We start from the raw sequence: 21,179 nt of genomic DNA, 5'->3' as shown, positions 1-21,179 counted from the left end.
AACTGGCGCGTTTTTTAATATCTTCAAATCTAAGCCGACCCTAGAGTTTGGAATATGATCTTTTGAAGAAAGCTATCAGCCTAGATTTGAATAATTACGGTACGTAAGGGGTAGGCATGTATCTGTATGTAATTCGTATAACACATAATTGAGCACATGAACAAAAGAAAAAAAGCATGAAGTAAGTGTGTTAAATACATAAGTACAAATATTACATAGACTCAAATAATATTAACTAAATTACACTTGCAGATAAGTACATTTAAAAAAATAAATCTGAGGACACCTAACACTTCGTATTAGTTGTGAATGTGAAAGCATTGATGTCCAATTGAACGCCACTGAGCAGTCCTTTAATTTTTGTGCTAAGAGTAATGTTTGTTGTAATCCTCATTCTACCCAGATTTTATTGGGAAAGTTGCCAATGATGGTGGATTTCGCCGACTGTCTCTATGCTCGTTTCGCTGCATTCTTCCACTTCCTGACTTCATCCGCGGTGTACTGGCATGGACATTCACATTTTGCTTCTGCCAAGTACCTTGCTGGTGAAGCAGCGCACAAACACGCACACAGTGAAGACAAGCAGGAATAGACGACACTCGCTGCTGTCTTCTATTCCTGCTTGTCTTCCTGCTTGTCTTCACTGTGTCCGTGCTTGTGCGCTGCTTCACCAGCAAGGTACTATGATCACTCACCAAGTAGCCCAACTTTCCACGTTACTGAACTTCTGCCAAGGTTGCGACCACTACCCATGTGGTTGCTTTAGGCTCCATAGCGGTATGTGCTGCCCGAGCCAGAAAGTGCGAGCAAGTGTCACAGGCGCGCAAGGCGTGCTCGTAACGTGGCTTTGCAGCCAATGGGAAGTTAAGTGCTGTTTTTTTTTCGCTGCTACATATGCCACTGGCTTTTTTACTCAATGGACCATTTGATACTTTCGCATCAATAAGCCACAGTCTCACTGTGAATAGTGTGCAGCAATAGTAATACTTTCCATAATTGTGGAAAGCCAGGTGACGACTTTGATTTGGGATAAGCACATTTTACTTAGAAAAAGAATCAGCCTTCCTTTCCCTCTGCACATGTCGGTGCATTAAGACTTTTCCACTTAGTTTCTGCAAGTTTTATTGCACCTCGCTTAATCAGCCTCTGTACAGAATCTCCGCAGCCCGAACATTGCGTCATACACACCATACTTTCCAAGGCTGCTCTCGCGTGGGCACTGTGCCTCATTCTTTTGCTTGGACGCTACAGTGCGAATAACCTGCTCCACCAATTTGCCGCTACTCTGACCCAAAGGTATTTGGTACAGAGGCATTACATCTACCCAGATACGTGTCATACTTGTCATACGTCTCTGTGCACACATCTCTTGTCAACATTGTTCCCTCGACAAGCGTTGCATATCGTCTTCGTCCTTGACATACAGAAAGCTGACAGCTACAGGCTGCGAGGCTGTGCTAATGTCATCCGCTACTGCTGCTACCTAACTCGAACAAGCTTTGCATCATCGAAATTGCAACACTACACTCGATCGGTCTATGACATTCATGAAGAATATATATGCTAGTAGTACTTGTGCTTATGTTGTACCAAAACAGGCACCAATTTCACAAAGTATGGAGGCCAGCAGATCGTTAAAATGGTGTTTACTTGGCAGTGTTCTTGCTTCTTTTTGCTCTTTCACTGTGCTTGCTTCCGTGAGTCAACTATAGTGGGAAGGAATGCAAGAAACCAAGGACAATGCCCTTGCTGCACCTTGATCAGAATTATTCAGAAAATGAAAGACGTGACCTCTGCACAGCTCTCAATCAGTTAGATAGGAAACCATTCACCTTGAACAAGATCTTGGGACCATGGCCTTGCATATATATCGCAACTACAAAAGGCTACAAAAGCTCTGCTGCAATATTTAAAAGCTACCGGATTGAGTCGCTGTCTGCGATCCGGTCTGAGTGGCCGAACGATATCCCCAGTGGACTTCTCCTCTTCCTTTAATCTTTCCCTCCCCTTTTCTCTTTCCCCAGTGTAGGGTAGCCAACCGGGCTCAGTCCTGGTTAACCTTCCTGCCTTTCATTTATCATTTGCTCTCTCTCTCCCTCTCTTAGCAACATGTTGGCACTCATGTTTGCGGCAGTATTCATTGCAGGAAAGCCATCCTGACACTTTTCTAAGCAATTCATTGAAAGCACAGCAATGAGAAGTGCAGAAATGGTGTGCACTCTGAAGATGAGCACAGAGTAAGGCACAAAGATAAACACACTGGAGCGCACTAGCAACGGAGCTTCATTGAAACTTCCCATTTTCATACTTGTATGTATTTATGTACATCATTGTATGATGCAACATGATGCAATCTATCTTACTGACAAGTTCAAAGTAAATTTCTTTTTGCAAAAACAAAACTGATGGTGTACTGATACACTTGACCCCTATTAAGGCTTTCTCCTCTATAACTTCACGCGCACATTTATTTTTGTTGTAGCTGATTATTCGCCATTTTGAAAACATCAGTGAGCATCACCAGTCATTGCAATGTGTTGTATCTTTATCCGTGTGGCTTACTCTGGTCCTTGTCTTTAAAGCACACCCCGGCAGAGTATGCATTCCCAACTCGGCCAAGAAGCAGCACTGTTAAAAAGTGTAGGAATCGCTTGGACAAGGTTTTCTGAAAGCAGAAAATTTTCTTTTTAGAGCCTTAGGTGTCCTTCCTTTTAGTTTTGTAGTACTCTTGTGTAAAAAACAACTTTCGTTTTTGTTCCTGTGATGATTGGTGAGAATGGCTTTTTCGTGCAGCTTCTGTACCAGGAGAAAAACCTGGGCATCACATATGAATACTCAGTGCCTCACGGTGTCAGTCAGCGGCAGCCGGACATGTACAGCTGGAAAACGGGAGACTTCGGAGAATGCTCACAGACCTGTGCGGGAGGTGTGTGAATATTTTTTCCTCAAGTGCACAGCTGCTCCTACTCGCAATGTTCACGTTCAGTGTATGCACGTAACTTACATGCTAACATAATCTCTCAATGGCAGTTCACCTATCTTGATAAGTTTAGGGGTGGGCAAATATCTGAAACTATTGAATAACGATTCAGTATCCCTTTATTCAATTTGTTTTTTTAATCAAATAGTACCTGCTCCTAATTACGAATAATTGTTTAATAGTTTTCAAATATTCTACACTGTTGCCTGTGCACAAATAAACATGATATTGGAGCAAAAGTGCGATAAATTTCGTCCTAGTATGGCCGCAGTTGACATAAAACATAAGGAGCTGCTTAGGGGTGCATGTTACATTGCTCAGGAAGCCAGACTCTTCCACCTAAAGCGCAATTGTTCGTGCTTAATTAACAGCCCTGAGTGCTTGAATGATGTCTTCTTCCAAAACGTGCTCTAGCTCACCTAGTAACATCATTATGGGCTTGCATCTTTTAATTTCCCTTTGCGGTCTGCTTTGTCAGGTGCTCAGACCCGCTTCGTCTACTGTACGAGCGCAACCACATTTGAAAAGGTGTCTGACGACCTCTGCAACCAGACAGTCAAGCCCCAAGCCACCAGGGTCTGCAACCCAGAACCATGCCCTGCAACGTGAGTTTAATACAACGATTATTATAGCAGTTAAAAGCTTGAAACTGAGTTTGCTGCATGAGTGCAACCATTGATTAATGGTTTTTTTCCATTACGTCATTGTTGTCATGCCACTGCCATTGTCTTCATGTCATTGTCCGGCCACTTCCTCATTTACAGCTTCACCCATGTCACGAATTTGGGACTAAGTATTCCTAGGGCCTCCAAATTTACATGTCTAGTTAAATTATATTGTACGGAAGATAACGAACTAGCGCACTGGGTCAGCAGCATCGGTAGCATCAAGCGCGCAGCAGAAGCTCGAGCTCGGGAACTGCTCGGTGCATCGTAGAACCGGCGGTCGCTACGAACCCTAACAAATCTCTTTTACAAGTGGTGGAGGTGCTGGGTAACGTTCCCCTCTACCATCCTGGAACTCCGTTCTCGGACGCTACCCTCTGCCATGCCGGACGCCGACCAGCAGACTATTCCACCGCCACCCGTCCCTTGCCTTGGTACCGTTCGCCAACGGGAGCCTCCCATCGTCAGCGGAACCCATGACAACGACGTTGAAGAGTGGCTGTCGTCCTACGAGCGGGTGAGCGTTCATGACAAATGGAATGACTCAGATAAACTGGCTTACGTATCATTCTACCTCGCGGGCGTGTCCAGTCTCTGGTTCAGAAATCATGAGAGGGATATCCGAACGTGGTCTGTGTTCAAGACTTCGATTACCGAAGTATTTGACCGACCCGCCGTAAGGAAACTACGAGCCGAGCAGCGTTTGCGTACACGCGCACAGGACACGGGTGAGACTTTAACCAGCTATGTAGAAGACGTTCTAGATTTGTGCAGGCGCGTGAACGCTGCCATGACGGAAGCGGAAAAGATCAAGCATGCCATGAAGGGAATCGATGATGCGCGTTCCAGGTGCTTCTGGCCAAGGACCCACGCACTGTTGGCGACGTCATCAGCTTGTGCCAGAGATATGATGAGCTGCGTAAGCAGCGAGCTCTGACAAGGGGACATCCCACACCAAATGCGACGTCACTCGGCAGCCTGACCACCGGCCCAGAACAAGCCTCCCTGATAACCCAAATCAAGGATTTCGTCCGCGAAGAAGTTGCACGACAGCTATCTCTGGTGTCCGTTACTCAGGAGTCTGCCAGCACTTTGCCTTCTCATCTCCGTAACGTGATCCATGAAGAGCTCGCGGAAGCGCTGCCGGCTGTTCACCAGCAAGATGTCGTGACTACACCACTCAGTTATGCTACGGTTGCTGCAATGGCCCCTAGCACTGTGCCCGTGCTTCGCTTCCAGCAGCCTGTGCACCGCCCTCCCCCTCCCGTCCCCTGGACCACCACTGCCGTCACAAACCCATGGCGTACGCCGGACATTCGCTCTATATGCTTCGCCTGTAGGTATCCCGGTCATGTCGCAAGGTTATGCCGCCGCCGATCACAGGCGTTCGATGGCGATCGACCCATCACCAGCTCGCTCCCAGACTCGATCACCTATCACCAGCTCGCTCCCAGACTGATCGCCGTCCTCGCTTCGAACGCCTCCGGTCACCCTCCCCACGTCGCCGATTGCTTTCCCCTATGCGTCGACGGCCCGTCTCTAACGAAGAGGGAAACTAGACGACGCAGTTCCTGAGGCAAGGACTGCGCAAGTGTCGACATGCCGAAGTCCTCCTCCTTTACCTGCTAATGTCAATGATGTGTTTATCGAAGATGTCGCTACAGTCTCCCTCGTCGATACTGGTGCCGCTATTTCAGTTATTGATGCAGGATTTTGCCGTTCGCTTCGTAAAGTGACGACGTCTCTGTCTGGATTGTCACCGCTGATTGTACTGCCCGTGTGACCATACAGGACGTTTTGTACACGATTGAATTCATAGTTCTTTCATCGTGCTCCCACGCCATTATTCTAGGATGGGATTTTCTCTCACGACACAACGCCATCATCAATTGCGCTCGGGCTGAGATTGAACTTTTGCAACTTGGTGACCTGGCCTCTGTTGATGCTCATCCTGCCGCTAAAATTGTCGTCAAGGAAGTCACCTGTATTCCTCCGCGCTCTTCAGCATTCGTACCAGTCTTCTGTAGTATCATATACGACGGGACGGTCTTCCTCATGCCCTCTCATCACTTTCTTACCCGAAAAGCGCTTCCTTTGCCCTTTGCAGCTCTTGACCTTGCCACCGGTGTCAGCACCCTGCCCATTTACAGTCATTTTTCATCACCGCTATCACTGCTCCGCCGCGAATGCCTTGGTTACGTCGAGTCGGTCGATTCAACACGAATTGTCTCCGTCCTCGACGAAGCGCCTGCTATTGCCGTCCATGAACTGAGTGCCCTCTCCGTACCCGACTCAACATGCAGTGGTGTGTTCAGCCCATTCATCGCCGAAGATCTGCCGCATTCGCAGCGATCTCAACATCTCGCACTCCTTCAGCACTTCCGCCGTTTTTTCGGCGTTGCGCAACCATCTCTTGGCCGCGCATCGACGGTCGAGCATTACATCGACACTGGCTCTCACTCACCGCTGCGACAAAGACCATATCGCGTGTCCGCTACGGAACGTCGCGTCATTGCAGACCAGGTCAATGACATGCTCCGTCGAGGCGTCATTCAACCTTCCCAAAGCCCATGGGCCTCTCCCGTGGTCCTCGTCCCCCAAAAAGACGGTTCCATCCGCTTCTGTGTTGATTTTCGACGCTTGAACAAGATCATGCTGAAGGACGTCTACCCATTACCACGCATCGATGATGCTCTGGACTGTTTACAGGGAGCCGAGTTCTTTTCTTCGCTGGATTTGCGGTCAGGCTACTGGCAGGTTCCGTTGGCAGAGGCCGATCGCCCGGAAACTGCCTTTGTTACACCAGACGGCTTGTATGAATTCATCGTCATGCCTTTCGGACTTTGCAACGCTCCTGCTACGTTCGAAAGGATGATGGATAATGTTCTACGTCGCCTCAAATGGAAAATCTGTCTTTGCTATCTTGACGATATTGTGGTGTTCGCCCCTGATTTCGCAACGCATCTGCTCCTCTCCAGCAGGTACTCACTTGCTTGACCAACACCGGGTTGCAACTTAACCTGAAGAAGTGTAGATTTGCCGTTCGTCAGCTCACAATTTTAGGCCATGTGTCAAAGGAGGGCATTCGCCCGGATCCCGCGAAGCTACGTGCTGTTACTGCGTTCCCAAAACCTTCCACTATGAAAGAGCTACGCAGTTTTATCGGCTTCTGCTCTTACTTCCGACGATTCGTTCGAAACTTTGCGTCAATTATATCGCCCCTCACGTAGATCCTTGGTGGCGTTAGAGATCTCCCATCATGGTCTCCAGAGTGTGACGACGCCTTCGCAACCTTGCGCCGTCTTCTCACGACGCCACCCATTCTTCGCCATTTTGACCCTAAAGCAGCAACCGAAATCCATACCGATGCAAGCGGTGGAGGCCTTGGCGCTGTGTTGGTACAGCGTCAACCTGGCCACACAGAATACGTCGTCGCATACGCAAGTCGCACGTTAACCAAGGCGGAAAAAAATTACAGCGTTACAGAAAAGGAGTGTTTGGCCATTGTGTGGGCGCTTGGCAAATTTCGCTCATATTTATACGGCCGATCGTTTGACGTAGTGACCGACCACCACGCACTATGTTGGCTGTCGACGCTCAAAGATCCATTCGGCCGCCTTGCCCGCTGGGCATTGCGAATCCAAGAATCTGACATCCGCGTGTTTTCCCGTTCCGGGCGAAAGCACTCCGATGCTGACGCGCTATCCCGATCGCCGCTTCCCCCGACGGCCCGTGACGACTCCGCCTGCGAGTGTACATTATCCTCTCTGGACGTTGACACTATCGCTGCTGCACAGCGTAATGATCCCTGCACTGCATCTCTGCTCGACCTTCTCTCGGATACGTCGAAAGTTCCAGCGTCACGTGCGCTTCGGCGCCGAGTTCCTCATTTGACGATTCGAGGCCAGCTACTATATCGACGCAACTATGCCCCAGAGGGACGCACCTGGTTGCTCGTCATTCCGAGAACCTTGCGATCAGAGCTCTGCTGCTCGTTCCACGTCGACCCTCAGTGTGGCCACGCGGGAGTCTTCAAAACCTACGAAAGACTTCGACACCGCTATTACTGGCGGGGAATGTACAATTTCGTTCGAACGTTCGTCCGCTCTTGTCGCGAGTGCCAACGCCGTAAAGCGCCACCGCACAACTCCGCCGGTGAACTCCAGCCTCTGCAATGCCCATCCGGACCCTTTGATCGCGTGGGCATAGATCTCTACGGGCCGCTTCCGTTGACTCCTACCGGCAACAGGTGGATAATCGTTGCGGTAGACCACTTAACCCGTTATGTGGAGACCGCTGCTCTACCAAATGCTACAGCGCAAGAGGTCGCCAATTTCATACTTCACCGTTTTCTCCTTCGTCATGGAGGTCCACGTGAACTTTTAAGCGACAGAGGCCGCGCCTTCTTATCTGAAGTCATCGAACAACTGCTTGCTGAATGCGCTATTGTTAATCGTAAATGCACTGCTTATCACCCACAGACTAACGGTACCACGGAACGCTTTAATAGAACTCTTGGTGACATGCTCGCCATGTATGTTTCACCTGATCACTTTAATTGGGACCTCGTTCTTCCGTTTGTCACCTCTGCTTACAATACCGCGACTCAGGCCACTACCGGATTCTCACCCCTTTACCTTCTTTACGGCCGTCATCCTTTGCACACAATCGACACCATTCTGCCCTACCGGCCAGACCCATCCGAATGCCTGCCTATCTCGGAAGCCGCCAGACACGCCGAGGAATGTCGCCAGCTGGCCCGCCGATTCACCTCGGACGACCAGAACCACCAAAAAGCCGTTCACGATGCCCAGAACTCTCCCGTGCGCTATCGTGTGGTTGTTAGTGCCACACCGCACGGCTGGGCTCGCTTCAAAACTCCTTCCGAAGTACGACGGGCCATACCGCATTCTCGAGAGAACATACCCGTGAATTACCTGATTGAGCCGCTAACGCCGCCGTGCGACATGCGACGTCGTAACCGCGAAGTCGTTCACGTTCAGCGTCTCAAGCCGTATCACGATTCTACCGTCCTTCCAGAAACCTAAGTCGCCAGGATGGCTCCTTTATTTCCGCGGGGCCATTGTAAGGAAGATAACGAACCTGCGCACTGGGTGAGCAGCATCGGCAGCATCAAGCGCGCAGCAGAAGCTGGAGCTCGGGAACTGCTCGGTGCATCGTAGAACCGGCGGTTGCTACGAACCCCAATAAATCTCTTTTACAATATGTCTATCTAGTTGCAATTTTTGTAAAGAGACTGCACAACCTTTGCAGAAAAAAAGAGAAGTTTGGACTTGTAGCATGAATTAAAGGTCACATCAAGCCAATTGTCATAATTAAAAAAAGAACAGCTAATTGTGAATGCTAACCTCTCATAGATGATGCATTATGTGAAAACACTATTTGACAAGAAAGGCATGAAAATACAAAGTCTATTTGTTACAAGTAGGTACACTAGTTGTTATTGAGTCTGAGGCCCTCTGGTGCAAGAAATAACACTAATTAACACCAGTCATACGAAGTAACACTTCAGACTTGTCATCAAACCTTGTAATGCACTTCATAAAGCGCCATTTTTCGCATACACTAGATATTAGGCTTAGAAGCCTGGAAACTTGGGCGAGCTTTTATGACTTCGTGACGATGCTTAGCGATAAACAAAAACTACAAGACGTGGACACAGGTGAAGAAAAGATGAGCGTTGACTTCAAGCTGGAGTGTATAGCACACAGGAAAGGAAGTGAAAACAATAACGGACAGCATGCATCTGCTCTTTGTTATCACATTCATTAATATTGTAATAAGATTCATAACAAGATCAGCATGTAATAACATGCGGTTTTAGGTGCACAGGCAATAGGGTTCAGTGGGTACACCAGATTGTTTCTTCAGATTGGCTTACTGTTGGGTTGGCTAAGACATGTGTCATACATGTGTCAATTGGCTAAGACATGTGTCATAATTTCTCATAATCAGGAAAGTTTCCGCTATCTCTCGTCAGCTTATCAGCATGCATATAGACAAATAAGGCATCTGATAAAACTGAGTCCCACCCACATTCACAGCAGTGCAACGCAAAGGCAGAACAGGCTGTCCCCTTGAGCGAGCTGTGGGGCTCTCTGAGCCGAATGTTTATGCACCGACCCATTAGCCCGGCAAGGTGCATCCAGCAGACGAAAGGGATGTCACATATACCACGCCACATCTGCAGGGAACAAAATGAATTCCATGTTTAGTGGAACACTGACATCTATGAGATACTACTATGTGGCCTCCCGTTTGTCTGTAGAAGGCGTTACATTAGGCTACTGGGCCGGTGCGTAAACATTCAGCTTGGAGAGCACCATAGCTCGCTCAAGGGGTCAGCCTGTTCCCATCTTACATGGCACGGCCATGAATGTGGGTGTGATCCACTTTTATCAGGTGTTTTGGTTGTCTATAAGCACGCTGATGAACCAACGAGAGTGTAGCGAAAGCTTTTCTTATTCAGTGAAATGACGACACATGCATTAGCCAACTGTCTGTTGCTGTAACTTCTTTGAGCACAAGCATGATTATCACCACAATCTAATATACTATGAAAATGTTCACATGCCACTGCGTGCATATTGGGCCAGTGGCTGCAGTTTCATTACATCGTCGTTAATAAATGTGTACACCTTGTGGTTTATTAACCACCTTAGAGCACCAAGACATGTAGAATATGTTGCAACACAATTATTGTTACGGTGCAAAAGGGCATGCATATGGAAGGGAGAAAAGGACAAGCACACACGCAGGTGCTTGTGTGTACATGTACGTGAAATGCTTAGATCTTTGTATTGTATGTGTTAGCTTTTGTGCCAAAGCAATAATGCTTGGCATACAGTAACAACTCACAAGTCCTTCTGCAATTAGGAGGGTGTTCATTTTGGATGAGCTGAATTGACCCTTGAAATAAGATACACCCTGAGTAGAGAAGGATAAGGTATTCCAAGAGGTGAGATGCTGCTTTCCAAGCAGCGCTGGCTAAGAGTCCCATGGTTAGACCTATACTAATATGTGTATACGAATACAACACCCATTAATGTGAACAGGGGTATAGCGTTGGTTGCAGCTCAATTGGTAGAGTATTGCACATGCCATGGAAAGGTTGTGGGTTTGGCCCTCACCGGTGGCAAGTTGCCTTTTCGTTCCCTTTCCTTTTCGTTTTTTAAGAGTGTGAAGCTTATCACAAAGTTCATGTTGAGTTTCTTTTGTAATTTTCAAATAAACTACGAAAGTTTATTTCTTGTAGACATTTTCCGCCTTCATTGTCTGTTGTCCTCACAGAACTACCTCAACTACTCGGGTGATTTAAAACCTTTACTTAAAACGACTCTTCATCGGTTTTCCTCAACAATGCAGGTGGTATGTTGGCGAGTGGGAAGACTGTTCCAAGTCTTGCGGCAATGGCACGCAGGAGCGATTGGTGTTCTGCCAGCGGCACACCGAGGTTGGCCGCGTGCTGACGGCTGACTCGGACTGCGAATCCTCCGGGCCCAAGCCGGAACGGCTGCAGGATTGCAGCTCCGATGCCGAGTGTGCCTCCTGGGAAGTGGGCACTTGGATGGAGGCAAGGCTTACCAACAGCTATCGCTAATGGCACTTTCGACAAGTCATTTGAGAGCATTGTCATTATCATCATACTAATCATAATCATCAGCCTGGCTACGCCCACTGCAGTGCAACGGCCTCTCCCATACTTCTCCAACTATTCCGGTCGTGTTTGTGGCCATGTTGTCCCTGCAAACTTCTTAATCCCATCCACCCGCCTAACTTTCTGCCGCCCCCTGCTACGCTTCCCTTCCCTTGGAATCCAGTCTGTAGCTCTTAATGACCATCGGCTATCTTCCCTCCTCATTACATGTCCTACCAATGCCCCCCATTTCTTTTTCGTGGTTTTGAACTAAGACGTCTTTAACTAGCGTTTGTTCCCTCACCTAATCTGCTCTTTTCTTATACCCTTAATTCTTCATCACCAATTCTCAATCTCATCATCTCAATTCTTCACCCATCATTCTTCTTTCCATAGCTCGTTGCGTCGTCCTCAATTTAAGTAGAACCCTTCTCCTGAGCCTCCAGCATTCTGCCCTGTAGGTGAGTACTGGTATGAGCATTGTAAGAGCGCTCTAACAGTCATATAAAACAGCACTGAAGCTTTATTTGGCAAAAATTTTTTTTTAGTTGGGGTACAGTATGCTTATTTTCACAATCGTTTCGTTAATTTGTGGAGTTACCTTCAAAGCTTCACTGGATTGCTTGGTTATAACGAGTTGAATCTGCCATACTGCACCGAGCTAGCCTGTTGTTTTAATGATCCACAAGAACTTCCTATTTTAAGTTTTCACCCCATAAGGGACCTTGACTACCTCAGCTCATCATGAGCAGTCGTCACTTGGCTTGTGACGAGCCCACTTTGTTGTGGGTGTTTTGCCATCTTCTGAATTGCTTGTTGCATGCAGAGAAAACAGTTTTTCTTATTCACAATGTAGATTCTTTTGCACTCTATCATCATCGCAGTCATATGAATTAGATTCTCCATAGTAAATTGTAGTCATATTTCTGTGTTATAGCCATGTTATTGAAGCACATCACATAAAAAAAATAAGCCATTGCAAATCAGCTTTTGCAATTTGAAGTCCAGCAATGATGACAGGTGATTTTTGCTGTTGCTGTTATGCATGTTTCTGTCTTGATGTACAGTATGGCCCACTTTTAAACGAAATATGCTGTTAGTATTCTGGTATTTATTATTGCTAAGATATGGCATAAATGACCACAGAGTTATTTTTTGTAAATGAGCGTCCGATATATAATATCAACCACTTCATTTTTATAAAGTTTTATCAGCTTAATTACAGTCGACTTCCGTTAATTTGGCACTGACGAGATCGAATATACTTATCGAGTTATCCAGCGGGTTAAATTAAACCGCATGCGCAAGGAACGTCAAACACACTGATCATTCATTAGGCAGTATTTCCGTTATTCTCGCCCACCCCCAAATCAAACGTGCACCCGCTTTCTATGTGTCGAAAGTAAAAAACTAATATAGAAACGACATTATGGCTCCAAAACGAACTAGAAATCCAACGTGCACCTGATATTTTAGCAAGACAGTGGGCGGTGATCTAATATGTGCTAATATGTGTTACACAACGGTAACCAGTTCTCTAAAGCTAGGCTTTACCACATAGTTTTTTATGTCAGCTTTGCCGCTGTACAGCCCAGTTATGCGGTAAAGCATATAAAAGTCGCGAATACGCTTTTAGTTCTGTATCCAATTGTGACCGCACAGGCATTTGCTCGGCCCAATTTTTTGCACAAGGAGCAAAAAAAAAAAGAAAAGGAGATGCCCTTTAGAACTGCGTAAATACCATAATTGGACATTCAGGCACGTGCATGCTGATTGGTCAAGTTTGTAGGAGTGAAATAACGAAAGTTTAGGCCCAATTCAGCCGAAACATGGAATTAACCAGAGTCGAATTAACGGAAGTCTAATATACTGGTTAGGGTGGACCGTACTGTACGACTCCTTCTGCTGGAACAAATACATTAGCATGTAGGCATCTGCACGTGCACACTTCGATACATTTATCACTAGTGTTGAGATGCACATACTGAAGCCGATTGCGTTGTTGACTTAATAACCTTTGTGCAACACCAAAAGGCCTGTAAGCGTCTATCTGCTGCTCTGTTTCTAGACGTTAAAGGAGCTTATGATAATATCACCCATGAAGCCATCCTTAGCACGTTAGAAGCCGTCGGACTTGGTGGCAAGATGTATATGTGGGTGTCCAGCTACTTACAGAGGAGATCATTCTACATGCACACAGAAAATGGCCCGACGTCCGAGCATTACGGTAGCCGAGGAGTCCCACAAGGAGGAGTGCTTAGCCCGACTCTCTTCAATCTCACCCTCAGTGGATTAGATTGCAACCTGCCAAGCACCGTACGACTTTCCATCTATGCGGACGACATCTGCATTTGGGCATCAGGTGTGACACGACTTCAGCTTCGTGCTCGGCTTCAGAAGGCAGCCACAAAGACATCTTGCTACCTTCGTCAACAAGGACTTGAACTTTCATGCGGAAAGTGCGCAATGGTGGCATTCACGAGGAAGCGAATGTCTGGTTACGGCGTATCTATTAACGGACAACTTATACCATACAGCAGAAGTCACAGGTTCTTGGGAGTCGTAATTGACAGAGACCTGTCTTGGACTCCGCACGTCAATTACATGAAAAAGCGGCTGACTACTATCTGTCACCTTTTCAGGTTCCTTGCAGGAAAAAGTTGGGGAGCATCTATACACGCTATGTTACAGTTGTACATGGCGTTGTTCGTTGGATTCCTGCGCTACAGCCTGCTTGCAATATCCAACACCTGCAAGACTAACCTGCGTACGATTCAGAGCATTCAAGCCCAAGCCCTTAAGATATGTCTTGGCTTACCACGCAGTGCATCAACGGCTGAAACCATTGCCCTAGCGCAGGATTACCCGATCACGACGCACATTGCCGTTGAGACAATGCGTATGCATCTCAGGCATTATGCTAGGACCCCTTCCCACCACTTGGCGAGCCTCACTGCTGCAAGGCCCTGCTCGACATTTAGCGGTATTGTTAGTGCACACCGTGCGTCATTTACCTCAGGGTACGCACCTGCGGCCACGCCAGCGTTTCCTCCGTGGTGTTTGAGCCGTCCACAAGTTGAGATAATGATTCCAGGACTACAGAAGAAGACAGATCTACCGGCGCCTGCTCTAAAACAGCTGAGCTTACTTCTTCTGCATGAAAAATACAGCAACCACGTGCACATCTATACCGACGGATCGACTACGTCGTGCCGTTCTGGTGGTGCCGTGGTTATACCAACGCGAGGAATGACACTGCGGTTCAAGACATCGCATGTCACGACCTCAACGGCGGCAGAACTAACGGCCCTGCGTCGAGCACTGGAATTCATTAATTCGGAAAGACCCAGAAAATGGGCTGTGTTCTGTGATTCAAAACCGGCATTACAGTGCACGCAGTCAGTTCTCCGACACGGATGTAATGACCAATTGACATACGAAGTCGTGAAACTTCACCATGACGTCCAACAAAAAGGCCACGAAGTCGTTTTTCAGTGGGTACCTGGCCACTGTGGAATCGGTGGCAATGATTCCGCCGATAACGCTGCTCGCACAGCCCATCAAGAAGAGCACAGCGTTCCGATTCCGCTTTCGAGGACTGACGCTGCAAGGCAGCTTCGACACCTGGCACGTAGCCTCACAGTGAGCGAGTGGAACTCGCAAAACTTACGACTGACACGACTACATCGCCTAAACCCCTCCCTGCAGCTCCGACCTCCACCCGGACTTCCTCGACGTGAAGCTACGCTTCTCTGTCGCCTTTGGTTAGGAGTGGCCTTCACAAAGGCATACTCTACATTAATTGGAGTCTCTGACAGTGCAGCATGCGAGGTCTGTGGCACCGAAGAAAACATCGACCACCTGCTGTGCCACTGTCCAAGATATGCCCTAGAGAGAGAAGAACTTGCCAAAGCTTTCCAAAAACTGGACAATCGGCCGCTTTCTGTGCAGGTGCTGCTGGAACACCGCCCCCATCGCCCGTCGGCCCATAAAGCGGTGAAGGCACTTTTGTGTTTCCTAAGGACGACGGGTTTGTGCGACCACCTGTGACTATTAAGGCAATTTTTGTAAAACCACACGCGTCAGCGAACTTGCCGTAATTTCCTTCTTTCCTTCCCTCCTCTCTCTCCCTGTGATCTTTGCTTTCCCCTTTCCCATTCCCCCGGTGTAGGGTAGCCAACCGGACGATATTCTGGTTAACCTCCCTGCCTTCTTCTTTTCTCTTTCCTCCTCCTCCTTGCGGGGTTGTAGTAGTAGCCCAAGTTCTGTCACTTCTGTCTCCGTCTATAACAGTTGCAACACGTTCATTCAATGTATTTTATCAGTGCATACTACTTCACTGTTCTTTTAGTCCATTTTCCACTCATACAGTTAAGTACAGAAGGTATGCACACAATTCTCATATTGCCATAGCTCTAGTTAGTGCAGTTAAACCTCGGTATAACGAACTTCAGCATAACAAAGTTCTCGATATAACGAAGTAATAAAGTTTTCATAATTTCTTCTTCATAAAACACCATGTATTTAGAACCTCATAAATTATGGAGTGGGTTGTGTGTGATTTCAATACAGCGAAATTTCACTGCCACTGCAGAGGAATGTACAGACAAGAAATGGAAGCTTCCGCGGATGCAGATGGTTAAATGATTGAATTACGAGCAGCCGCTTGCAAACGCACCTCTCAAATCGCCTGCCACGAAACATGAGCGACCGCCGAAGTGGAGCCGGCGTCATGCTCTGTATAAAGTCCAAGTACGATAAGATCCTTTCGCGCCCTGGGCACTAGTGTACGAGGGTGAGCGAGAAAGATGGTTATTGCATGGGGGTGCAAAGGGAAGGAGGGGGAGGGGAGCGACCTTTCAAACGCGATCAAACGCGCCTGAGGGGGCCGAGTGAGGGGTAAGTTGGCGTGCGTTTCGGCCCTGATTGCGCATGGCTGTAAGCGCGGCTGAGCGCATACGTAACCATGTGCACAGAGTGGGCATGCCGAGATGGTGTGGCACCATGTAGGCTGTCTTCCCGTGCGTTTAGTATTGGAGGTTGCGTAATCTCGAGTTTTGGTGACCCGTTGAAGTGAGAGGCAGACTAAGCGTTCGCTTCCCGCTGCCGGCGCTCTTCCTGAAAGCGTCGTCCCAGTGTGGGCGATGCTGTCAGTTTCGGGGGCGGAGTGCAAGGAGAAGTATGGCTGGCTTCGCCTAATTCGTACCACCGATGTGAAGATCTCGTCGACGTACGTGGTGTGAAACCGTATGATTCGTCGCTGACTTCCAAATTTATGAAAATAATTGTTTTCTTATTTGGATAGCATGTTTTTGTTGCCCCATAATTTGGAAAATTCTGCGGCCCGTTTCTGTGTAAGAAAAATTGATCGGAGTCTGTACTTATTTGCAAGAAAGGTAGAATTTTATTAAAACGAAATTTCTATATAACGCAGTTGCCGGTTTTATCGACTTCGTTATAACACGCCTTAACTGTACTACAACCGGTTCATGGATGTTAAACGTGCACAAATGACATGTATTGACCGAACATACGTCACCATTGCTTAGAAAAAGCCTGAGCAACCAAAACTTATTTTTTCTTCTTCTTGTGTATGTTACCAGCGGTCCTTTGCTATTCCACGCACATAGTATGGGCAGTTTCTTAGTCTTTTTCACTCTATTTATATCACTGCCATGCTTCTATGCTTACACACTTAAAAGTAGAATGTCAAAAAGTTGGCGATAAAAAATGAACAAACAAATTTTTTATCGAAATGTACAGCTTTGCAATCCTCACATCCTCTTTGACTTTGAGTGATAATTATCTGCAGTGTGATCGTCTGTGTGGAGAAGGCACTCAGATTCGAGAAGTTGTGTGCATCAACCCTCTCGTTGATGAGATTGTGGAGGTCCTGGATGACTCCCGTTGTGACGAATTGAAAAAACCGCCCTCCAACCAAACCTGTGAGCTGCGACCCTGTGATGGCACAGAATGGGTTACTTCACCGTGGTCTGGGGTGAATATTTGCATTTTCTATTCACTCAATTGTCATACGTTCATTGATTAGATTTTAGTTTGAATTAATTTGATTTGATTTGATCACGCATGTTAGGAATCTATTGGGTTATAAAATTTAGGAGGCAAACACTGAAATGTGACCATTATCTAGTAAGAGGTTGACGTGGAAGTAAAAGTGAAACAATCCTACAGATATGCATAAGGTGTTCCCAGCAGTTACTAGCAAGATTGTGTGCTGTTACACGTCAGTGCCAGCCTACGTTCTGTGTTCCAGCCTAGAAGTACAAATTAATTGTTCACATCAAAATCTCACATCTATATCATCGTGGCATGCTATGAGCACATGGTGGCATTGATTTCCATCCGATAGGCTTGTGCCTGGCATCGTACAGTGAATTGGGCATCAGCCAACAATGCTGCCTGTTCTGAGGAAATTGAATGGAAGGAACTGATCTGGAGAAACGGCATCATGGAGGTGCCAAAAGAAGAAAACTGCCCTGCTTTTAAGTACATGGACAGCACATTGTTACTAGTACTGTGCAAGGCTAACTGCCATACATGCACCTGTGTGTTTCCTTTCTTAAAGCTCGCACTAGTGCACAGGCAGCAGATCTCCAGAAAAAATTAGATCCCTGGATTTCTGCATGCCTGCCACATGTTCTGCTCTGCCAGAGGCTATGCCTTACCAAGAAATGTAATCATGTCTTGAGACAGGTCGCTGATATTTCTAAATGAGAGAAAGATCAAATGTTGCATGATGTATAGGTTTTCAGCATAAGTACATAGCTTTGCATTATAATGTAAATTTCCTACGCAACAAATCCAGGTTTAATTCCCGTCTGAAAGCAAGATTATTTTCTCTGGAGCCTGCGTTTGATGTTGGTATCGAAAGTACAGCCCACATACTGAGTGTAAAACTCTGAGATCTCGCTGGTCACAGCTATTTAAAAAAACAAAAAAAACTGCAGGAGTATTTTGTTCCTGAATGTTGAACAACGGTGCCTTTCAATCGCAGTGTGAACTTCCATGTTCGTCGCGCATCGAGACCCGGCAGGTGCTCTGCACCAACGAGAAGGGGGTACTGTTCCCTGACGAGTACTGCGATGACGAGAAGCGGCCCAGCACGACCAAACCATGTGACGAGGACGACAGTGCCCTGGGCGAGGAGTGCCATTACATGTGGTACTACTCCAAGTGGAGCCCCGTGAGTCATGCCGCACACTGCCCGCATTGTGGTTTGGCCAACTGTGCTTGTAGATTTGTGTGTAAGAGTGGTGCCCCCTGGTAGCGAGACAGGGACAACAAGAACACGGCAGTGCCGACCAGAAGAGTAGCAATAGATATTTGTCATCTCAGACTCTCCTCACTGGATTTTTACTGCAAATTCGACTCAATTTAATTTATCTTCTGACAAATTGCTGGTGCTCCTCCAGGCGAGAACGTCTTCCACAAACAGACTGATGGGTTCCTGAGAGTCACGTGCACACAACCGCTTTCATACCAGCTTAACACAACAGTTTTATTTTGCGTGTGTGTGCTGCAGTGATTCATGCAGGCTAAGAAAGGAATAAGTGCCACCCTCCTGAATGTAGCGCGAGGCTACAAAGGACTTGAAAAATTGCTTGCTGTTCTTTTAAAGATATGACAAAGGGAAACGTTGGGCCGATCTAAGCGACTAGATTCCCCTCTAGAAATATTGCAGGTGTTTTTTTATTTTATGCCAAGAGACAACATACCTTCTTATTCATAAACGCACCATGACTTAAGGTTCTTGCTTGACTCCCGGGTGGAGTACAATGCTGCACCTGAACTGATGAAGACGCCGTGCTTCACTGATACTCGTCGGCCTTTTTTGCGAGGAGCATTTGCCCGAAAGACACACCTTCACCCAATTAGTGCCCTCAAGCTGACATGCTAAGGCACATTGTCGCAAAATTTTTGCTCGAGAATCTCTGCTGACTGTCATTAAAGCGTAGCTAGCATACTGAACAGACGGGGCGTACTGCCATGCATTTTCTCTTTTTAGTCAGCCAAATTCCGAGCACAGGAGTGTTGTAGAATTTACGAGTTACTTGCAGATAACAAGCAGGTGAAGGCGTCACACATATATTTCGCACTTAAAATTGCCCAACTTGAATGGCTGTTCTTGCACACTGCCTGGTCTTGTAGAACCTTTCTGTATACAAAGGCAGCAGGATAATTGTGTACTGTATAATCCCCCTATCTGTGTCGTAGTTTGTGAGATATCCCTTCTTGGCAATTTGTTCCATGGTATAGATGCACATTCAGGGGGTGCATTCCTTTGTGTCTTGCTCTTGATTAACTCAAGTCATTAGATAGTGCTTGTATCATGCCCTTATCTCTGTATTGCCATAATCTCCCACGCTGGTTTAAGCATGCATCTATTCCAACTAGCCCAACTTTTTACCTCCCTGCTCTGATGCTACTCCCACTGACTACTGCTGAAGCTTTGCCCAAGTTTGACTAGTCTAGAACACCTGTTTTCCTTTGCAGTGTTCCACGGAGTGCGGGAAAGGCATGCAAACCCGCAAGGTGTTCTGTGTCAGCTTTATTGACGGGAACATCGTCAATGTGACGAATGACAATTGCAACCCAGCAGAACAACTTAACTCAACTCGGGAGTGTACTGTAGAGGCTCTCTGTAATGGCACTTGGGTCGCTGCTCCCTGGAATCAGGTATGCATCCCGCAAGATCTCTTTCTATCTGTTTGTCGACGTTTCACAGAAAGCCTGATCGCATTATGGCAATTTCTTTTTGCACAGCGAAAATAAAAATGCCTTTTGTGGTGCTAAAACCACAGTTCTTGTGCAATGCAGACACGGATGGAGGGACAGACATGAATTGTACACTACTTACAGCTTAAATCTTATTTTTTTATATTGCAATGGGACATATCTGTAGCATCAGCATAAATTGAAACCTGAACATGAAGATAGCCTCATCAGAACACCAGATTCTCATAGGCATGAGAGAGCACAGTGTACGATCACTCCTTAGCCGGAATTAACGCATGATTCGGACTCAAATCCACATTTTGTAGCTCGAATTAAGCCACTCCTCTAACAAATGCAGATGAAGCTGGAAACGTAACAGCAAAGTCCGCTCTCTTTCGACTTCTTGGACTAGTTGAGTGATTTCGTTTGTTACTCAGTGTTACAGATGGATTGCTGATGCAGCCAACACCTGCTTCTGCGACCAAGCAGACTTCCATGTTTTCCTGTGTGTCTTTACCCCTACTGTTGTGGAATATAGCGCATTCATTAAATGGTGTTTCACAACCACAATCATGACAATTTATCGACAGATGTCCATCTCGGTATTGGCTCAATTTTGTCTCAGCCTGATCTTTTGGCCTATCAACTCTTAGCCTATCATTTGGGCATCTCATGGTACCTAAATGAGAGGTGAGTAGCCCGAAATTCAGTTCTACTGAATTTGAAAGAAACCTTGAAGTGACAATGAAGGCAGATAATAAGGCAGACTGAAGAGGTACAGACTGAAGCGGTACAGTACAGCCATTGTCAACATACCTCACCGGCCAGGTCACGCACTGGGGCCTGTGTGGCACCTTCATGGCTTGAGAGCTCTGGATATTCATGAACAATTGTCCTTTAGGGGCTCTTTCATGAACTTCAGGACATAGAGGGTGGCACAGAAGCCCTGCATCATGAGGCCTCGCATACTCTTTGTCAATCACACAAGTGCCGTAAAAACTTTTGCCGAAGAGCACACACTGTACTCCTTCGAATTGAATTTGGCTGTAATAGAAAGATTGCTCGTTGAATAGAAAAATTAATACTGAATGCCAATCTTTTTGGAACCTTGTTGATCCAGTCCTGTTGCATACGGTTTCCT

The 21,179-nt window shown here is 46.8% G+C and overlaps 2 protein-coding genes across 2 annotated transcripts in view; both read left to right on the top strand.

The window, feature by feature from the left end:
* Positions 1–21,179, top strand: part of LOC135915258 (papilin-like) — a 348,089-nt gene that overhangs the window by 152,120 nt on the left and 174,790 nt on the right. The gene's annotated exons all lie outside the window — the stretch shown is intronic.
* Ppn (proteoglycan-like sulfated glycoprotein papilin) overlaps positions 1–21,179 on the top strand; it is an 88,344-nt gene that overhangs the window by 17,755 nt on the left and 49,410 nt on the right. Inside the window, exons 10-15 of the mRNA XM_070521234.1 lie at positions 2,794–2,926; positions 3,459–3,585; positions 11,032–11,239; positions 17,115–17,300; positions 18,318–18,506; positions 19,817–19,999. Of these exons, the coding sequence (XP_070377335.1) occupies positions 2,794–2,926; positions 3,459–3,585; positions 11,032–11,239; positions 17,115–17,300; positions 18,318–18,506; positions 19,817–19,999 (1,026 nt within the window). The remainder of the gene's footprint in view (positions 1–2,793; positions 2,927–3,458; positions 3,586–11,031; positions 11,240–17,114; positions 17,301–18,317; positions 18,507–19,816; positions 20,000–21,179) is intronic.

The sequence above is a fragment of the Dermacentor albipictus genome, chromosome 7 (assembly GCF_038994185.2).
Source record: "Dermacentor albipictus isolate Rhodes 1998 colony chromosome 7, USDA_Dalb.pri_finalv2, whole genome shotgun sequence".
Taxonomy (NCBI): domain Eukaryota; kingdom Metazoa; phylum Arthropoda; class Arachnida; order Ixodida; family Ixodidae; genus Dermacentor; species Dermacentor albipictus.
This window is presented reverse-complemented; position numbering and strand designations above follow the sequence as displayed.